General features: G+C 40.6%; 2 protein-coding genes across 2 annotated transcripts in view; one reads left to right on the top strand and one right to left on the bottom strand.

Annotated features, from left to right (window-relative positions):
- Positions 1-4,817, top strand: part of LOC149940852 (parathyroid hormone/parathyroid hormone-related peptide receptor-like) — a 71,679-nt gene extending 66,862 nt beyond the window's left edge. Inside the window, exons 7-13 of the mRNA XM_090177336.1 lie at positions 2,000-2,156; positions 2,261-2,321; positions 2,409-2,478; positions 2,657-2,899; positions 4,223-4,264; positions 4,327-4,519; positions 4,595-4,817. Of these exons, the coding sequence (XP_090033462.1) occupies positions 2,000-2,156; positions 2,261-2,321; positions 2,409-2,478; positions 2,657-2,899; positions 4,223-4,264; positions 4,327-4,519; positions 4,595-4,722 (894 nt within the window). The 3' untranslated portion in view covers positions 4,723-4,817. The remainder of the gene's footprint in view (positions 1-1,999; positions 2,157-2,260; positions 2,322-2,408; positions 2,479-2,656; positions 2,900-4,222; positions 4,265-4,326; positions 4,520-4,594) is intronic.
- Positions 4,818-15,768: 10,951 nt separating this feature from the next.
- Positions 15,769-16,728, bottom strand: LOC149940851 (uncharacterized). The gene has a single exon (XM_090179382.1). It carries the CDS (start codon positions 16,726-16,728, stop codon positions 15,769-15,771), a length of 960 nt encoding a protein of 319 aa, XP_090035508.1.
- Positions 16,729-18,055: the final 1,327 nt, after the last annotated feature.

Below are 18,055 nucleotides of genomic sequence, written 5' to 3'. Positions count from 1 at the left end.
ATACAAATCCAAAATCCAAAAACGTCCCTTCCTCCCATAGACTTTTCATTACAAATCAACAATAAAAAATCCTAGATTTTTCAAAAATCCAAAATCCTATTCAAAATAATGGCAAATGGCTGACCCCTCGGGTCAACGTCATATTTTAAGTGTATAAGCTCACGGGGCATTACAAATCTGATAACTGATACCAATCGTACAGTTGAAAAACTAGATTAAGATTACCATTTTTAAGAACCTGACGAATATCATCAATGGTTTTACTTACATACGAGTAAAACAATTAAAACGAACTAGATTATTAACATTATCTCTCAGATGATAGACTTTTATGTCATCAATTCTTAAATATTAAATTTAATGGCATAAATAGGGCGCCGGGTTCAATTCCAGCTTGTGGCACTGGGTGAAAACTCAGAACCACTCCTGCATAGAGTTAGAAAGTTTTTTCCCCACTGGTTAAAGAGGTTTTTCCGAGTTCTTCGGTTTCCCCTTCCCATAAAAACTTGTAGAGGTTAAGTTAGTTAGTGTACGGAGCTGTTGGCTCGCGGGGCACGAAGGGCTTCCCACAACCCTCCTACGCATTGTAACCCGGCCACCTGAATTAATGGCTTTAAAGGCACTTGATGACTTAGGCCTAAGGTAGTGCCTTGGGTATTAGCTATAGCTGATTATTATTTTTTTTATAACTCGATTAAAGGTATTTTGATTTGAATTTGTTACTTAATGAATCGTGGGTTTTCAAATTTTCCCGCTTTACATTGTGCTGATGATCCAAACGCAGCGGTAAATTGCGATATAATTTGCAATGATTCGTGGGAAACGAAGAAAAATAATCTAAATTAAAATATATCAAAACATCAAAAGTAAATAATGCCTTTAAAAATCACTCCAAACAGAGGTTGGAAACATAACACCTAAAATTTCAGTTTGGGTTTGTTTACTGACTGAAGCCTTTGCTCTCATTTCAAATTCATCCCTCAAATAAAAATTACTGTGTAGATTGAACTTTCGGGGCGTTTAAAACTACAATCGGCGGCAAAGGTTGCTTACGTGGCATTTTTTTAACTGTATTAAACTAATCACTTAATTAAAATCTTTAAACGAGGTCTAAACAAAACCGTTTCTGTTTTCTTTAATTGGGGATTGTAACGTGTGGGACAATTCAGTCTGCTCGTCCACCTGATTAATCAGGGCGAGATATGTGTAACGGCCACGCCAACGGGGAGGATACGTAAGGACAGGAGTGGGGACAACCGTGGCGGAAGTATTCCGACCACCCGTTGGGGGTTTGGTGGTCGTCCTCACACGGCCATCCACAAACTCTGCCTCCCAAACGCTTGGGATTACAGGAGTACGCCACTACTCCCGGCTAAATAAAACCGTGCGCGAAGTAAAATACTAGGCTAGCGGTTCTGAAACAGAAGCGGACGATTCGAGACGTCGAAAGCGAGGACCGAAACAATGTGTCCCAAAGTTCCCCGGAATGCACTACTATTCGCGGGAAAATGAATCGAATAAAGTGCTTTTCTATTGGTGGAAAAAACCACGTGATCGATAGCTCTTTAAAAAGGATGTCAAGCATGGTGGAAGGTAAAATCTAAAGGCACTATTAGACTTTATCTCAATATTTACTTTTGAAATCATTCGTTGCAGTCAACAACTAATTATTACGTATTTTAAAATAATATTTTTTAGACGTATGACGTTCCAAACTTTTAGATATCTAGAAGCATTCGTATTGGTAAATTTTCGTGACTTGCTAAAACTGTCATGGCCATAACCATTATTTTTCATATTTGTATTGGCCAATTGAAAAATATATCGTTGAATGCAGTTTTAATCACCTATTTCAAAATTAATTTTCCACGTTAAAATACACTTACGCATAAGGGTAAAAAATTCAACTAAATAAGCCTACAGCCCAAACATGTAGAGGTAGTGTGCCATAGCCCATTCCTAACTCGGACGGTGGTCTTTTTGGGACGTCTAATTTCAGAGCGCCGAATGTAAAGTCTTTACCAGTTTTTGGCAGTACTCGCTAATGGCCAATTACAGTATGATCCTGATGGAAGGTTTGTACCTGCATAACCTCATTTTCCTCTCCATGTTCACCGATGCCAGCGGTATCGCCCGTTACGTCATCGCGGGCTGGGGTAAGCTCTCATTCACCACTAAGCCTCTAATCCGTTACCATATGCCATCATTATTTTCACTTTTTTTCCCGTAATAACCGCGTATTGTTTTTTCCGTATTTCAGGTATCCCTGTTGTGTTTATTGTACCTTGGGTGGTCGTTAGGGCATTATTAGAAAACACGCTGTAAGAAAAGATCCTCTTACAATCTATATTTTAGCTAAGGATTATAGAAAACAAAATAATGAACGCCTATTTTACTTTCCCAAAAAGATGTTGGACAACCAACGAAGTGAACGCTTATTTTTGGATCATACGTGGACCAATTACCGTCTCCATCATTGTAGGTGCACCATTGAAGGGCCACACCGAGATTGAAAATATACTTATCTCTCGCGCGAGCTCCACAAATAATATACATGATGGTACTCACACTGATTTTTCAAACCGCGGCGTGGCCCTTTAATGTACGAGAAAATCGATTTTGAGTAGAAGTTAATTAATAATGAGTTGTTCCCTAGTTAAACTTCACTCTGTTTTTAAACATCACCCGAGTGTTATTTCTGAAGTTGTTCGGTGCTCAGGGAAATCAGGCTCGCCATTACCGATACCGCAAGTGGTTCAAATCGACCCTGGTGTTAGTCCCTCTCTTCGGGGTCCATTACGCGCTGCTCTTGGGGATGGCGCTGGCCGCCGACATGGGCGTCCACGAGATGGTCGAAGTGGTCTGGCTCTATTTTGACCAGTTCTTCTCTTCCTTTCAAGTAAGCAATGCTACTAGAAGTATATGATATATCTTAAGAGCGAAGTATCCACCACCATATCTATGTTATTCTCTTGAAATATCTATCTTCACGGGTTGCCTATGATTTTTCAAAAATTTACGGAAGAAAAAAATTGGAATCTCATTGAAGTCTCTCATTTCAAAATATTTCATTTTAAAGGGCGTATATCCTTAGGAGCAAAGGTCAAGATTTCATCAATTAATATGATGCTGTGAAGTGTATAGAAATATCGTGGATATATATGGGGTAGGTACATTGGTTCTAATTTCAATCGTCCGAACGGTGGAAAAAATGTTCGAATTTCATTCGATCGAACCGCCGAAATAACAAATGTTTCAATTGTTCGAATTGGACAACTTGTTTGTTTCATTCGTCCGAATCGGTAGCGTCACGTGTCCGAATTCTGTCGCTAAATTAGTATTTCTTATTGCTGTTTTTTTTTACCGATATAGTAAGTGGGAATTGCGTTGAATGTTGTGGATATTTTAGGTTAGGTTAGGTTCACTTTAATGCTACTATTTTCTTATATTAACAATATTAAAAAAAAAACAACCAATTCCTAATGTTCAAAAAAACGGACAAACGATTATTCGAACAAATGAAATTCGCCAGTAAAGTTAACATACATTGAACGACTAAATCACCAACAAAAGTTGTGATAAATGTTTCGGGCAAATGAAATGCGTTTTCGGACATACGATCCTGTTTTCCGGCATTCGGACATTTGTACCACCGTTCGGACGAATGAAATTCGATACAAATGTACCCAAATCATATATATACCCCCACAACGTTCTAGACTGACGCGCCACGAGTGAATAAAGATTTTAGCTTGACCTTCAATACTAGAACTATACTCTCTTTAAAGAGCCAAAGAATCGTTTGAATTTCGGAAATATGGCTTGAAAGTTTCTACAAAGATAATTTAAACTCGTACCCTAGATTCAAATACTGAGAGCTTTCCCATTGACGGTTTTGTTACGAAGCGTTTACCCTTTTCCGGCACGTGACCTCAGAAAAATCGGGCTCCATCGGTTGCGGTAAGGCGCGAATGGAGCGAATTTTTTCTGAGTTCCAGCGTGAAGTGGGTAAACGCTATCGGCAACGCGCGAGAGAGTGATTTCGAATCTAGGGTACGAGTTTAATTTATCTTTGGTTTCTATTACGAGGTACGGAATTATGCTATGGCCTTTTATGGCTTAAATGGATACTTTTCTCGTAAGATGCGTATTATACATTTCTGAGGCTAAGTAACCCACTGACGATTATTCACTAAACATCTATACGCGGTATCTTTTGCAGGGTTCTGTCGTGGCGTTCTTGTACTGTTTCTTGAATGGGGAAGTACGTAAGGTTTTGTTGGGAATGTTAGAGGTGGAACGCTATTTAACGAACTTTTCCCGAAGGTTCGGACGGAGCTGAAACGAATCGCCCCCAAGTGTCCCAGGTCGAAGAATCGCGAGACGCCTCGCGGTGAACCCGAGAGGTCCTCTCACAGTAATTCCATGTGTACCCAGTCGTTGACGCTTTTGAGTCGTGCTGGACGTTGCTCAATTCAGTCTCTGCAATCGCCAGCCTCGCAATTGCCGTCAAATACTGGTACTGATGACTAAACTTTCTAGTTTAAAGTAAAAAGGAAATGGTAAACGTAATTAGAACGCCAATTTAATTTAGAAGTCAACAATCTCGGCTATCACAAATCACCCGGGGAACGCGAGTTGTCCAGTTTCCCTTGTAATAACGTCACTGAGCGGGGCTCCCTCGAACAACCCAAGTCGATCTCTGCGGATAGTAAATTCTAAAAGCATTTCTGTTTCTAGATTGTGGAGTAAATTGCGTGAAGGCGTTTGTAAATATATACATGTACAGATATTTGATTGTAATAAAAGTGAAATTAAACCCCTATTTAAGTTAAAACTGTCTTGTTTTAAACTTAGATATATTTGTCAAATAAATTTACAAACAATTTGGCTTAATTTTAGAACATTATTACATTGAAAAATGAAACTGGTACGCGCACGAAGGAAAGAACCGAAAGATAAGGAGAGACAATTCAGTTTTTTTATGTAAAGTGGCTGCTAGCACCGCTATAATTGTTTTATCCCTACGATAAAGATATGACAACAATTTGTGTTTTTCGTTTTCTCATCCATTCTTTTAATATTTTCATTAATATCCGTAATTACTAAAATATATTAATAAATATGACTTGTTTGGTAAAAGGTGCAAGTTTCGCGTTAGAGGAGTCCGAAATTCGTACAAATCCCGTACATTCTACAGAAAAATGAATTTATAAATCTGGAAATCAACTAGAGGCCCTTAATGGGCCACGGTGTGCAATAACTGGTGGCTTTATCGGGGAGTAGGGGTCCGGCTCTTTTAACCCATAAGAGTGGTGGAGCACTGCGATATGTTAGCCGTGGTCAAATAGTCCTATCTCTAGCTCCGACTTCAGTCAGGTAGGGGCCGGAAACTGAGTTTTGGCTTAGGTTAACGGTGAAGGTCCAGACATCCGTGCCATTTCGGAGTTTTGGGTAGCCTGCTGTGGGGTGGCGGGTCTCCGTATGAGGCGCAGTTACACTGTTTCCTGGCCTTTTAGAACCAAACCGGGATCTCCGGTGCCAGCTGTGCCAGGTTACGTGGGTCGCTGTGTGCCCGTCGTTCCCCTTTAGGAGCCTTTTCCGTAAGGCTTGGGTCTCTACCAACATAGGTAGGGTGTAGGCTAGAGGTGCTAGAGCATCTACTCTCTATCCCACAGCTGTGCGCGAAGTGGAAGCTGGTCGCCCCATTGCTGCGCCTTTTGTCGGGATCAGTGGCTTGCGTCGAGGGTAAGACCTTCAGTAGTAAGGTTCTACTGCCCATGACTGTTTTGTCACCTGTCCGGGCTTGTAGACACTAGCGTAGGGCATAATGAGGAGACCACCGGTGTAGTAGGCCATCTCGATTGCGTTTGGAGCACCGGTATATAAATATTTGACAACTTGGAAATCAACTAGAAAATTTCGAAATCTGGGCGAAAATCAGTTTCAAAATCTCGAAATCAGCCGAAGTACCGCACATTTTTCCCTATTAAAGCTTAGTTTTCCCCACTCTTCTTTGGTCTCTTTACTTCTTCGCATTTTACTGTTTACTTTTACTTTATCTAGTAAGCTTCCGCAGAAACGATGAAACGTATAGCATCGCATTATTTAAAAGTCTCAACTGAAATTCTTTAATACTAGACTATAGTCTCAGTGGCGGCACCAGGAATTTTCGCGAGGGTAGGGAAACCAAATAAATCGGCCCCCGACCTGGGACCCCCCTTTTCTCAACGAAATTCTTCAATAAAATAAAGTAGTGATGTACATGACGAACAAAAACGTTTTAACAACAGTAAAACGAGTCCAAATATAACAGAACTGGTTTTATTTACTAGGAGATACCTCCAAAATTTCTAAATACATTATCGACAATTGTTTCATTGTTATTTATAAATGATTTTATCTCTTGGGACAATTTTGAGACCCTTTCTAGATCAATTTGGGGCCCCTTATAGAGTAATTTTTGGGCCCCTCAAAATTTTAAGGTAGGCAGTAGCTTACCTGGCCTACCCCCTAGCGCCGCCACTGTATAGTCTTTGTGATTAAATTTTGATCAAAATATAACCTCATTCGAAAGTATCTTTGTACAACAGCTGAAAGTTTCAGGTTAAATCCAAAAGTCGTCCGCTATTTCTTCACAAACGTAGTTGACAAGTATTAAACCAGATGGAGCACGAAGCCTTATAAAATAGGCTCCTCTCTTTGAAGGGATAATAAAATGGGACATTCGATGGTTGAATAACGAAATTAATGTTTCTAGGAGTGCTGTTAATTGCCTTTTAAGGTGAAATGTTTGTAGAAGCATCTATTCGCACTGCCTCATACAAAATTCAGATGTAGGCGTTCCAATAATTTTACCTTAATTTCCAACCGAAACCGGTCTAGGTGGCGCTGCGGCATCGGGCTCCTCCTAGGTAGCGGCCACACATCGACAAACTACCCAAGGTTCGTAAAATGGTAGCGCCTATGAGAAAAAGGCCTAAATCTGCTCGTCGTATTGCTCTGTGTTATCATGGAGGAAACAGTGTAAAATAATAATAAAATCCAAATATTAACCTTTTAAGTGCCTTAATAAGTCCTTACGCTCAGAGCCTAGCGCCGCCGAACCGCCGCCACAGAGTCATTTACTTTTCATCGCGCCGCCGACGCCACCGCCGATAACTTTTCATCCCGCCGCCAATTTTTTTAATGAGATTTCCAAATTAACTAATTTGGAATTATTTTTCAAAATTTTTGGAAGGGGGGAGGGATAAACGTTTGGCCCTTCGCACCGAGAAAATTCAACGCCGCGCAGGATTTTTGAAAATTCAGCGCCGCCAACCCAAATCAAATCGGCGCTATGCTCTATACTGGCTGCCAAGCGTTAATACGCTACCTATCTAGTTTTCGATTATTACAAAAAGAGGGTGATGTGATTTGAAACGCTTTGCACATGCTGGATTTATTGCTTGATAAAATCGCTCTCTTTTAAGCATCAAATCCAAAACCATGGACAATTTATCATTCCATTATTTCGTCGTGATTTTAAAATTTTATTTTGACTATGTTTTATTGGTCAGGTTTTCTCCAAATGATTGTTAATTATTTTATATTCATTTGACGAGGCCCCAAAGACTCCATCGTGTGCAGGGAGCTATAATTCAAATTTAACAGTAAAACGTTATGTAAGTTTATATATTTCTGTAGCATAATTCTTCATCAGAATATCTGTGAACAATTTTTTCTATACATCCATCAATTTAAAATTTATTAACTTAGAGGTACTCCTCTGAACTGTCAAAATAATGATTAATATCCTAATAATAAGAAAAATAACCATTAAAAAGTCTTCTTGCCTGATTGATTCCATTTTATTCTCAAAACTTGCGTATTATTAATCAAAACTTGGCACTTGCAATGTATCCAAGACATTTTGTAATTTTGGGATTAAAAATGAACTTGGCCGTCCCGTGACGAAAGCTAATAAACGAATTTTTTTAAATTAGAGATAATTTAGATTTATTTTGATTTATATGATTATTTACTGTAACGTTTTTACAGTAGGTGTAGAATACACATTTATACCTGAATTTACTACTATCTAGACATTTTCCCAAATTGTCGTTTACTATGACTTGCATTGAAACAGCTGATGCATACGCCCAAGAGTGTCTGTACCAGGAACCTATAGATGTACAACCTTGGAATATCTAAGGGGCATTTTGCGCTTTTCAGATTATTTTATTGATCGAAACTAAAATTTGGAGCGCCAAAATTAATTGAATCAACCTGGGCGCCATCTGTATGTCATGGAGGCTGTTGTACGGGAATTTATCGGACTAGTCCCAAATGATTGGTAAATAGCGGCAGCCCAGAATTCCCAAAATATCTGGAAAACTCGCCGGACAGTCGATAAAAATTATGGCAAAGAGGGTTAAGAGTTCGCTGGGCTCCCCTAATATTATACGTTAAATAGCTTTATAATTTGTTTAGTAGTTTAATGGAAAACGAGTGCAGTTGGGAACTAAGGAAATAAAAATTTGGAAATAAGGTTGAGGCGGTGATTTCAAAAACTAGAAAGGAGGGTGACCTGCACTCCGAAAGAAAACGGTCGATAGAGGGGCTTCGTACATATCTTACTCTTTTCTTTTACTTCGAAATTTCCATCCGCTTCAAAAATTGGAAGGTTAATTCAAGTTGCGGATTGGTCTGAATGGCACTAACAATGTAAGTATGAGTCACTGTGGGAGATATCACTAGGTTCGATGCCACTAAAAGGGATGTCACTGAAGACATAGGCCTGAAGTAGGGCCTGGCGAGCCACGGTGAGAGCTGAAGTGCAAAATTAGTAAAACATTTGTTTGTAAGAAATGAAGTGGATTTCACGTTGCCCTGAAAATTCATGATTACGTTTACGTTTTCTTTGAACTACCAAGAGTACGCGCTGGGAACGCCTAAAACCAGTGTTAATGGCAAGTTTTTCTAAATTTCATTTGTCAAAACTGGCAATCGAACTGACTTAAATTAGATTTTAACTTTTGAATGTCCTACGAGATCATACGAAATGGAAACAATGTCTTCTGACGTAGTAGAGACGCGCACGGATAAACAGGTGGTCCGATTTCAAAAAAGAAAAACAGAACGAAGTCTGAGGGGTTTAAAATAAAATTCAAATGTCTCAGCGAAGAGGATAAAGTGTTAAAATTGGGAACATCTAACTGGGGAGTCATCAGCCATTTTTTACCACTTTGTGAGATTGAGTTCTTCCAGTTTACCAATATCTAAACCCCGCCGATATAATGCTCAGAGTTAGTAGCGTTTCGCTGGTCCTCGTTCGCGTCGATCACTGCGGCATTGTCTCGGAGATGGGATATCTGACAAAAAATGCTTCCTTTCCATCCAGATCGTCGTCGCTGGCTCAATTAACCATGTCCATTTTCGGGGGTGGCCTCGAATGTTCTGAATACGCTGAAAGGAAACGGAAGCTAAAAGAAACGCCTTTCAAAATCAAGAAAATCAGAATCAAAATGATTCATAAAAACCCACTTGACTTAATACTATTCTACTTATTCTACGATATTTTCTATAGAGATGGGAATGTGAGATGCAATTGTAGGGACTTGATATCGTCTGCTAGGTCGACTGCTTCATTTTTTTTGTGTTAGAAAAAGCGGAAAAGCTTGTAAAAGTGTACAGATACTTAACCAAAGGACTGGTAGAAATCTGAAGTCATACGTCTCAAGTCTCAACTAGTAAGTTAACAAGCCGGTTAACTTTGTAAATTACTAAATATATATATATATATATTAAAGTGGTCATTGCTCCTTGAAAAAATGCCTTTTCATTAAAATATGAAATTTCAAAGTGGGTTTTTCTCAGGTGGGTTTTTAAAGTGGGTTTTTTTGGAGTGGGTGGATCCAAAAAAACCCTCTGGGTTTTTTGGGTCGGGTTTTTTGTTTTCGAACCCTGTCGTCTTCGCAACCACCATGCCGTGTTCATCTGTAAGGTTTTATTGTTTATTGGTTCTATGTACATAGTTTACGTAAATACTTATCTTAATAATGAAATGGTTCATCATTTTATTGCTACGTAGCAACTGCTCGCCTCTCACATTTGTGTGGGCATTGTTTTTCATACCTTTAGTTAACGGTTCAATTATATTTTGCAACATGTCCTAGTAAACTGATAATATTAAAGGTCGAACGATGTACTGGTTTCCCAGAATTCCAGCACACACAGCGGATGTTGCGTAAAAGCTTCTCGAAAAACGTTTGGATTTTCATTAGCTGCAGGTAACAATTATGTCGGCTCACAAAGAAAGTGCATTCATCACTAAAACCCACCTTTTTGAAAAAAAAAGGATACATTTGAAGTTGGTTATCCAAAAACTCACAACCATAGAAATCTCATAGGTAACTAGAATGCTGCCGTGTAACTGGCAAATGTACCAAACGCCGTGGCAGACGATAGCCAGATATCAGCCAATCAGAGCTCAAAGAGTGGTTATTATCCTCCTTGGCGGAACCACTCTACGGCCTCTCATTGGCTGAAGGTTCAAGGCGAGCTGGCGTCAAGCTCAGCCGTAGGCGGCAGCATTCTAGTTACCTATGAGATTTCTATGCTCACAACAGCTCGAAGGTCCGTGTCATCTCTATTTAACTATTTAAGCAGTTTATTTTTTTTGAAGAATGGAATTTGATTTCGATTTTCCGTGAACAGAAGTTTTCGGACTGATGTGGAGTTTCGACAGCTTTGACTCCAGTTTTTGGTCTTTCGCAACTGCCACAGATTGTCAAAATTTGCTAAAACGTTTAGTTAAAGAGAATTAATCTAATCATATGCAATTCACTGCTCTTCACAAAAAGGCGAAGGAGTTAAGATAGTATGGACTATTGTTATGGAATTGTGTTAAACAATCAATTTAATGATCCATAACTTTGAACAGCTTGATCGATTGAAATTAATCTCGAGTTTTTCGCTCGCGACGGTGGCCAGTGATTTTAAAAATATAGCTTCTTGTTTAAAGCCTTTGAAGAGTAACGTGCAACCATAGAAATCTCATAGGTAACTAGAATGCTGCCGTGTAACTGGCAAATGGACCAAACGCCGTGGCAGACGACGCCAGATCTCAGCCAATCAGAGCTCAAAGAGCGGTTCTGCCAAGAATTTAATGTCACCGGATAGAATGACGTCACCTATCTCCCGCTATAGTAACGGAACCAAGGAGGATTATTATCCTCCTTGGCGGAACCACTCTACGGCCTCTCATTGGCTGAAGGTTCAAGGCGAACTGGCGTCAAGCTCGGCCGTAGGCGGCAGCATTCTAGTTACCTATGAGATTTCTATGCGTGCAACGCCTAATCGGGAAATATGGAAATTTATACAAAGACATATTTATGAGTGATTACGTAAATCGGAATGAAAAGAAAAAACACAAATACAAATTAAAGGAATTTATTTATCTTTTGAAAGTGACATTGACCTTTAAGAATATAACGAGGTCGTAAGACTTACCGTTCAACACGAATAACTAAAAATCCGCCCAATTAGGATCTGCAGCTCTTTGAGAAATGATTATTTAACTGGCGGAAAGTATTAGTCTATTACCCAACATGTTAACATGTTATTGCGTAGGGCCGTCTTTACCTTTCAGGCGCCCTGGGCTGATAATATCAGGCACCATTTTTCATATGGCCGGTTCTTTATTGAATACTTTACAATTAAATAATAATAAAAAACATAAAAGGCCAGACGGCGCCCCTCTGTAGCGCGGCGCCCTAGGGCTTAGCTCTACTTAGCCCAATGGTAGAGATGGGCCTGGCTACGCGTACCAACCATTGTGCGTGGAAATATCACGTAAACACCTTTTTCAGAATACAGTAAATTGACTCGAGATTCTCAACAAAGTACGCTACTCGCCTTTCAATAATCAGCTAGACTAATATCTAAGGGACCACCTTAGGCCTAAGTCATCAAGCGACTTTTAAAGCGATTAATCAGGTAGCCGGGTTACAATGCGTAGGAGGGGTCCCTACACTAACTATTACCGAAGAGCGCGTGGGAAAACCCCTTCAACCAGTGGGGAGAGAACTTGCAAACTTAACGCGGAAGGAGTTGTTCCGAGTTTTCACCCAGTGCCACAAGCTGGGATCGTACCCGGCTCCTCTTGCTGTTGCGTGGGTGAAAGTGCTAACCACACCGCCACCCCACGATCAGACAACGAGAACGAAGACCGGATGGTACGTCCCCTACTCTTTCGGCTGGCTGTTCTGCTCCATTTTGATTGTCGGCCTGACCTCTGAATTTAAAATCCACCTGTACCAGTCATCCGAAGGTGTTGGGATGGGATCTTTGTCATTAGGCACGTTAATCGAGTCTCTGTTTAGTCTAAGGTTTAAACGGAAACTCATGGATTATTGGTTTTACATAGCTGGAACTGTCGGAAACGGTACGTAACTTCACTCATTTACGTCTTACATTGCAATACTTTCAGTTTTTCTTGCCAAGATGGTGGAAGAGAAGGTTAAGGCTGCGGAAACGCCGATCACCCTGATCACAAAAGAAAAGACATCTAAACTATTCAAATCTGCAAAACACATTTTCAGAATGCGCAATCAAATATTATCCTCGGTGTTCTTCATGTGGTACGGCGTCTCTCTCATCGCTCTGTGCCAAGGAACAACATAAATTTTCACTCCTCTAAAAGTTGCCAGGTATTTCGTCAAAATCCCGGAGAACTAATAATATATTACGATGATATGTCGCGCAACGTTTTTGGAGAACTGATGAATATTTAGCTGCACCAGTTGAACTCTAACCCGAAAGGCATGACCGTAGGTGGATGTTTTTTTTTATCATACATGGGCTGCACATTGACTTACATTACTCCCAATTTGCTAGAAAAGCTGTTGGATGACAAATATTCATAAACGTTGAACGCAACGCTACTTAATAAGTGGCATTGCTTACAAATATGAACCCTTCTTTCAAAAACATTAGAATTTCAGGTTGCTCTTCCCATTCAGAGGGGGGTCATACGTAGTCTAATGTGATGAATTTCATACCGTTATTAGTGCATTCATAGCTCGGTAAGTTGTAGGAGGAAACAAAGAATATTCCGTAGAGCTGAACCCCTACTGTCATTCATAAGCCACGGGGAGCTTACAGAAATAGCAACCATATAGCTTTCCTCTTAGTGATATATTACCTAATGTCATTCGAGCCGATAGGTAATATCAATTTTACCTAGCTTAGCACTCGGTATACCGAATATTTCTGGAACTCATTTGAAAACATAGCCCTATGGCGGTCGGGTTTCTTTGCTAATATTAATAAAATATATATGACAAGCCGGGCTTTCAGCTACTTGAGTAAATTGGGGTTAAGAAAACGGAAACAACATGCACTATACTTTAAATATGCAAATTAAATTATTTTTAAATAGTAAAAAGGCATTTTTTAAATTACAAACATTTAATAGTGCAAAATATCATATCTTGTAATATTAACATGTATTTGTTTTCTTTGATTAGTTTAAGATGTAATTATGATAAAGCGTTTTTGTACGCAATATTTTTAGTTTCTCCGTGCGGAGTAAGTATGTACAGGTTATTTGCAGCTCCAACTCTTGAGCACGCCACATAAAGCTGACCGTGGGAAAAGCATGGGTTTTCTAAATTAATTCCCGCTGTTTTAAGTGACTACCCTTGCGCTTTATTAATTGTCATTGCGAAGCTAAGATTGATTGGAAATTGCAGGCGTTTAAAATCAAATGGCATATCGGTTGGTATTATGGGTATGCGTCGAATGAATACGTCTTCGCCCATTGAATTTCCAGTCAATGACGTTAGGTGATATGTCCTTCACGGCTAACCTTGTCCCGTTACACAGTTTTGGTGGTTCGAAGTTCCTTAGTAACATTAATTTGTGTGGTGGAGCTCCGGATGGGTTAAGGGAATTCAAAAATTCCGTTCGGTAATGAACGGCTTGATTCTCTGCCAGAACGGTGTCAATGGAGTGGTAAATAGTTGCTTCTCCGGAAATTTATTTCCAAATAAGTGTGTTAACATGGAAAACACTGTCATTTCTTGGCGCCAATATAGCTCTTTCACAAAGCCACTTGTGGGATTTATAATTCGCCTCTATTTGTGGGAAGACTTGTTTAGTTAAAATATTCAAAGCTTGCAAATTTTGGCAAAAATTCGAAGGTAGTTTGATGTTTTCGCTTTGCGGATCGATTGGCACAGTTCCGTTACCAATTTCCAAAAGGAAGTTTGCGAAGCGTTCTGCAAATTGTCTCCGTGCAATGAAACTCTCAGGTTGGTGGTTAGGGTTGTTTTCTTTACGTGTTCCCAGAGGTGTGAAGCTTTGAAGCAAGCATTTAGTTCGTCAGCTGGTGTACCCCTTTGAATGATAGGTAGGGTCTGCCTAAAGTCTCCGGCCAATACAACTACGACACCACCCATAATTCTTTCGTCACCTCTAAGATCTTTAAGCGATCGATCTAGGGCTTCCAGCGCTGCCTTATGAGCCATCGTACACTCGTCCCAAATAATAATTCGACATTCTTGGAGAACCCTGGCTTTACCAGTCCCTTTACTAATATTGCATGTTGGATTTTCAGCATAGGCTAAGTTTAAAGGAAGGGCAAACGTAGAGTGAGCAGTCCGACCACCAGATAGAAGAGTTGAAGCAATTCCCGATGATGCTACTGCTAGAGCAATTTGTTTTTCTTTCCTAATTTTAGCTAATAGTAAATTTATAAGGAAGGTTTTTCTTGTACCACCAGGAGCATCGATAAAAAAATGCCCCCAGTTTCTGATGAAACTGCATCTAATACCATTCTATAGGCAGCTACTTGACCTTCGACCAGTCGTAGTTCATTTTCGTCAATGAATTGTTTTAACTCATCGGTGTTGTAGTTGGTTTCGCGCAAAATATCTCTGCATTCAGTGATTATTTTGTCCCTCTGCGGCGATGGAAGACCTAAATCTTGCAAATTTGTTTCGACCATACTTCGAACTTTATCCTCCAATAAACATTCCTGCTGTGAAATCTCTCTCCATTTTGTTATTTCTCCTCGTCCTTATTAGAATGTCCTCGGCCAAGCTCTCTTTGTTCGCCTCCCACAGTCCTATTGGATTTGAGAGTCCACAAAATGCCAGGAGAACGGCAAACAGATTCCTTAATTTGAAAGGCGAATCCTTCGATGCGGCTTCTCTCATCGTAGCATCCCATTGGGCGTCATTTTCTAAAAGACCTCTAAGTTGGCATGCTTCGCGATAAGTGGTGCATACGGTGTCATCAACGGTCTTAAGAGCTTTAAATGATGTCGGACCTTTTATAGTGTGTAATAACAGTCTTAAGTAGAAGCATTCGCCGTTAGTGGGGTGTACTGATATACACGACCAAGGGCATCAGTTGCATATATGCCAGGATGATCAGTAACGGGTACACCATGCACTCTACGTTTGTAGTTTTTAGAGCTGATATTCCAGGTATAATATCTCGGTATCTCGCCGTAAAAAAGCGTTTTTGCAAAATCATCTCGTTGACATAGCTTGAAAAAAGAAGTCAGAGTTGTGTTTGGAGGATCTTGAGCTCTATCTTGTGCGTTGACTTCTGTGAAATAGACCCTTTGACCATTTTCCAAATGGACACTCAAGTGAGTCACTGTTGGGTAACGGTCGTGTATGGGGAAACCCAAAATCCGCCATACAGCTTCGTTCGAACTAATGTAACGGCCCATTTGATACCGTTGACTTCATCAATTGGATGACCAGTAGTTTCTTAGCCAAATACCGCTTGATCGCAACCCTTATTAACGTATTTACAAATGTACTTGATTGATTTTACTGAATTGCAAAATTCGACATTTATATGGGCACAATATATGCGCGACAATAAAGGGCAATAGGGAACAACCCATTTGTGGTCAATCTCAACTTCTTGACCTCGCATTTTAATAATGGTTGATAACCCCCCGTGACCTGGACTCCTTCTCCGGTATTGCGGATAGCCATCTTTTCCTGTCGAAGTCTCGTGTACTAAAGGGCGCGGGTATCGTTTAGTGCATTTACCACCTTTCATGCAAGGTGAATTAGGATTCAACATACCGCATGGACCACGTATCATATTTTTGACGATTACAGCATGCAGTGTGGAGTCTTCATGGGGATCAGGAAGCTCCGCGCTTATCACCTGATCAATCTGGTTTAGTCTTATTTTTTCTTTTAACCAAATCAAAACGTGGGCATGCGGTAAGCCTCTTTTCTTCCACTCAATGGAATACATCCAACATCGGACTTCTCCGAAACTCGAACCTTTAATTATTAAATTCATAAACCTAATCAGTTTTTGCCGGAAAATTCTTGCTGTAATATCATGGCGGTCTTGCGATGACTGTCCAGGAAAAAGAGCAGCGGTAATTTCAGACCACCCAGGATTGCGGGTGAATGTTAAAAATAAATCTGGGGTGCCATAATACCTGACATAAGTCATGGCGTCTTGCGTATATTCGTGCATGTGGCGTGGTCCACCCGTGAAAGATGACGGTAGAATTACTGTGCGTCCCACTTTAGAAGCATTTCCGTCTGTAACAATAGCATCTCTTAAATGTATGTAATCTTCGACTTTAAGTTTCTTTTTATTTGTGCGTACAAAAAGAAGTCTTTCAGTTTCTATTTTTGCATACATATCAACGACAAACTGGAGGAAAGTTGCCGGTAAAATAGAATGTGATTGAGGCATCGTGGCCTAATCATTAATCGGTATGCGTAAAAATCCATAGCAGAAACCTTTTTCCCATGGATTGGTTGACTTGTGGAATTTGGAAATGGTAGCCATCCTCGCCACGACAAAAGAGTAATGGGTATTGCAGCGAATCGTATGAGCGATGAGTTTCATTTACTCTTGGAAGTTCACTGTTTCGTTTGTGAATGATTATATCTCGTCTTTCAAAATCACAACCAACTATGACAATAGCAACTTCTTTCGTAACAGGAGCGTTGAAGCGTCTTATCCGCTTTTATAATAACTTTGTAGTCATCTTTTGGCATTTCTTCCAGTGCGGTTTTAAAATTCCTCACGTAAACATTATGTTCATCTTTATCAAAGTCGGGTTGGGTTCTTCGTTTTCTAGAGAAAGCAATGATCCAGCGAGGTGGTTAACCTGGCCCTGTACTTTAAAGGTTGGCATAAACCCCGGAGGCCGAATAATTTTCGTAGCGCCGAAGGACGTCATTTAGAAACTCGAGTTATATTTTCTGAGAAGTGAGAAGAGATTTGAGTGGTTCTGGCGGCTCAATTAAAGTAGGTAGCCTTACCTTACCCGATGAACAACACATGCCAGGAGTTTCGCCTTTCCATTTAGCAGCGCCGCAGAACTTACAAATTATGGACATATCTCCTATAGAGAGCAATGTTATATCCTCATAACGTTCATCCGCTTGATGTTTGAAAGCAGCTCCTTTCAGGCAGATCCATGTTTTAGATCTCGAGATTGAAGTTCTCTCTTGTTGAGATTGTAGCCATCGTCGTCGTTCCGAAGACGTTTCTCGCGATCGCGAAGTCGCTGCACTCACCCGTAGTTCCTCAAGGCGCGATTGCGTCTGCGAAGACGTTTCTCGTGATCGCGAAGTCGCTGCACTCACCCGTAGTTCCTCAAGGCGCGATTGCGTCTGCGAAGACGTTTCTCGCGATCGCGAAGTCGCTGCACTCACCCGTAGTTCCTCAAGGCGCGATTGCGTCTGCGAAGACGTTTCTCGCGATCGCGAAGTCGCTGCACTCACCCGTAGTTCCTCAAGGCGCGATTGCGTCTGCGAAGACGTTTCTCGCGATCGCGAAGTCGCTGCACTCACCCGTAGTTCCTCAAGGCGCGATTGCGTCTGCGAAGACGTTTCTCGCGATCGCGAAGTCGCTGCACTCACCCGTAGTTCCTCAAGGCGCGATTGCGTCTGCGAAGACGTTTCTCGCGATCGCGAAGTCGCTGCACTCACCCGTAGTTCCTCAAGGCGCGATTGCGTCTGCGAAGACGTTTCTCGCGATCGCGAAGTCGCTGCACTCACCCGTAGTTCCT

The sequence above is a fragment of the Leiobunum rupestre genome, chromosome 6 (genome assembly GCF_980474605.1).
Source record: "Leiobunum rupestre chromosome 6, qqLeiRupe1.1.hap1, whole genome shotgun sequence".
NCBI classification, from domain to species: domain Eukaryota; kingdom Metazoa; phylum Arthropoda; class Arachnida; order Opiliones; family Sclerosomatidae; genus Leiobunum; species Leiobunum rupestre.
Note: the sequence above shows the minus strand (reverse complement) of the source record. Positions and strands in the feature narration are given on the sequence as shown.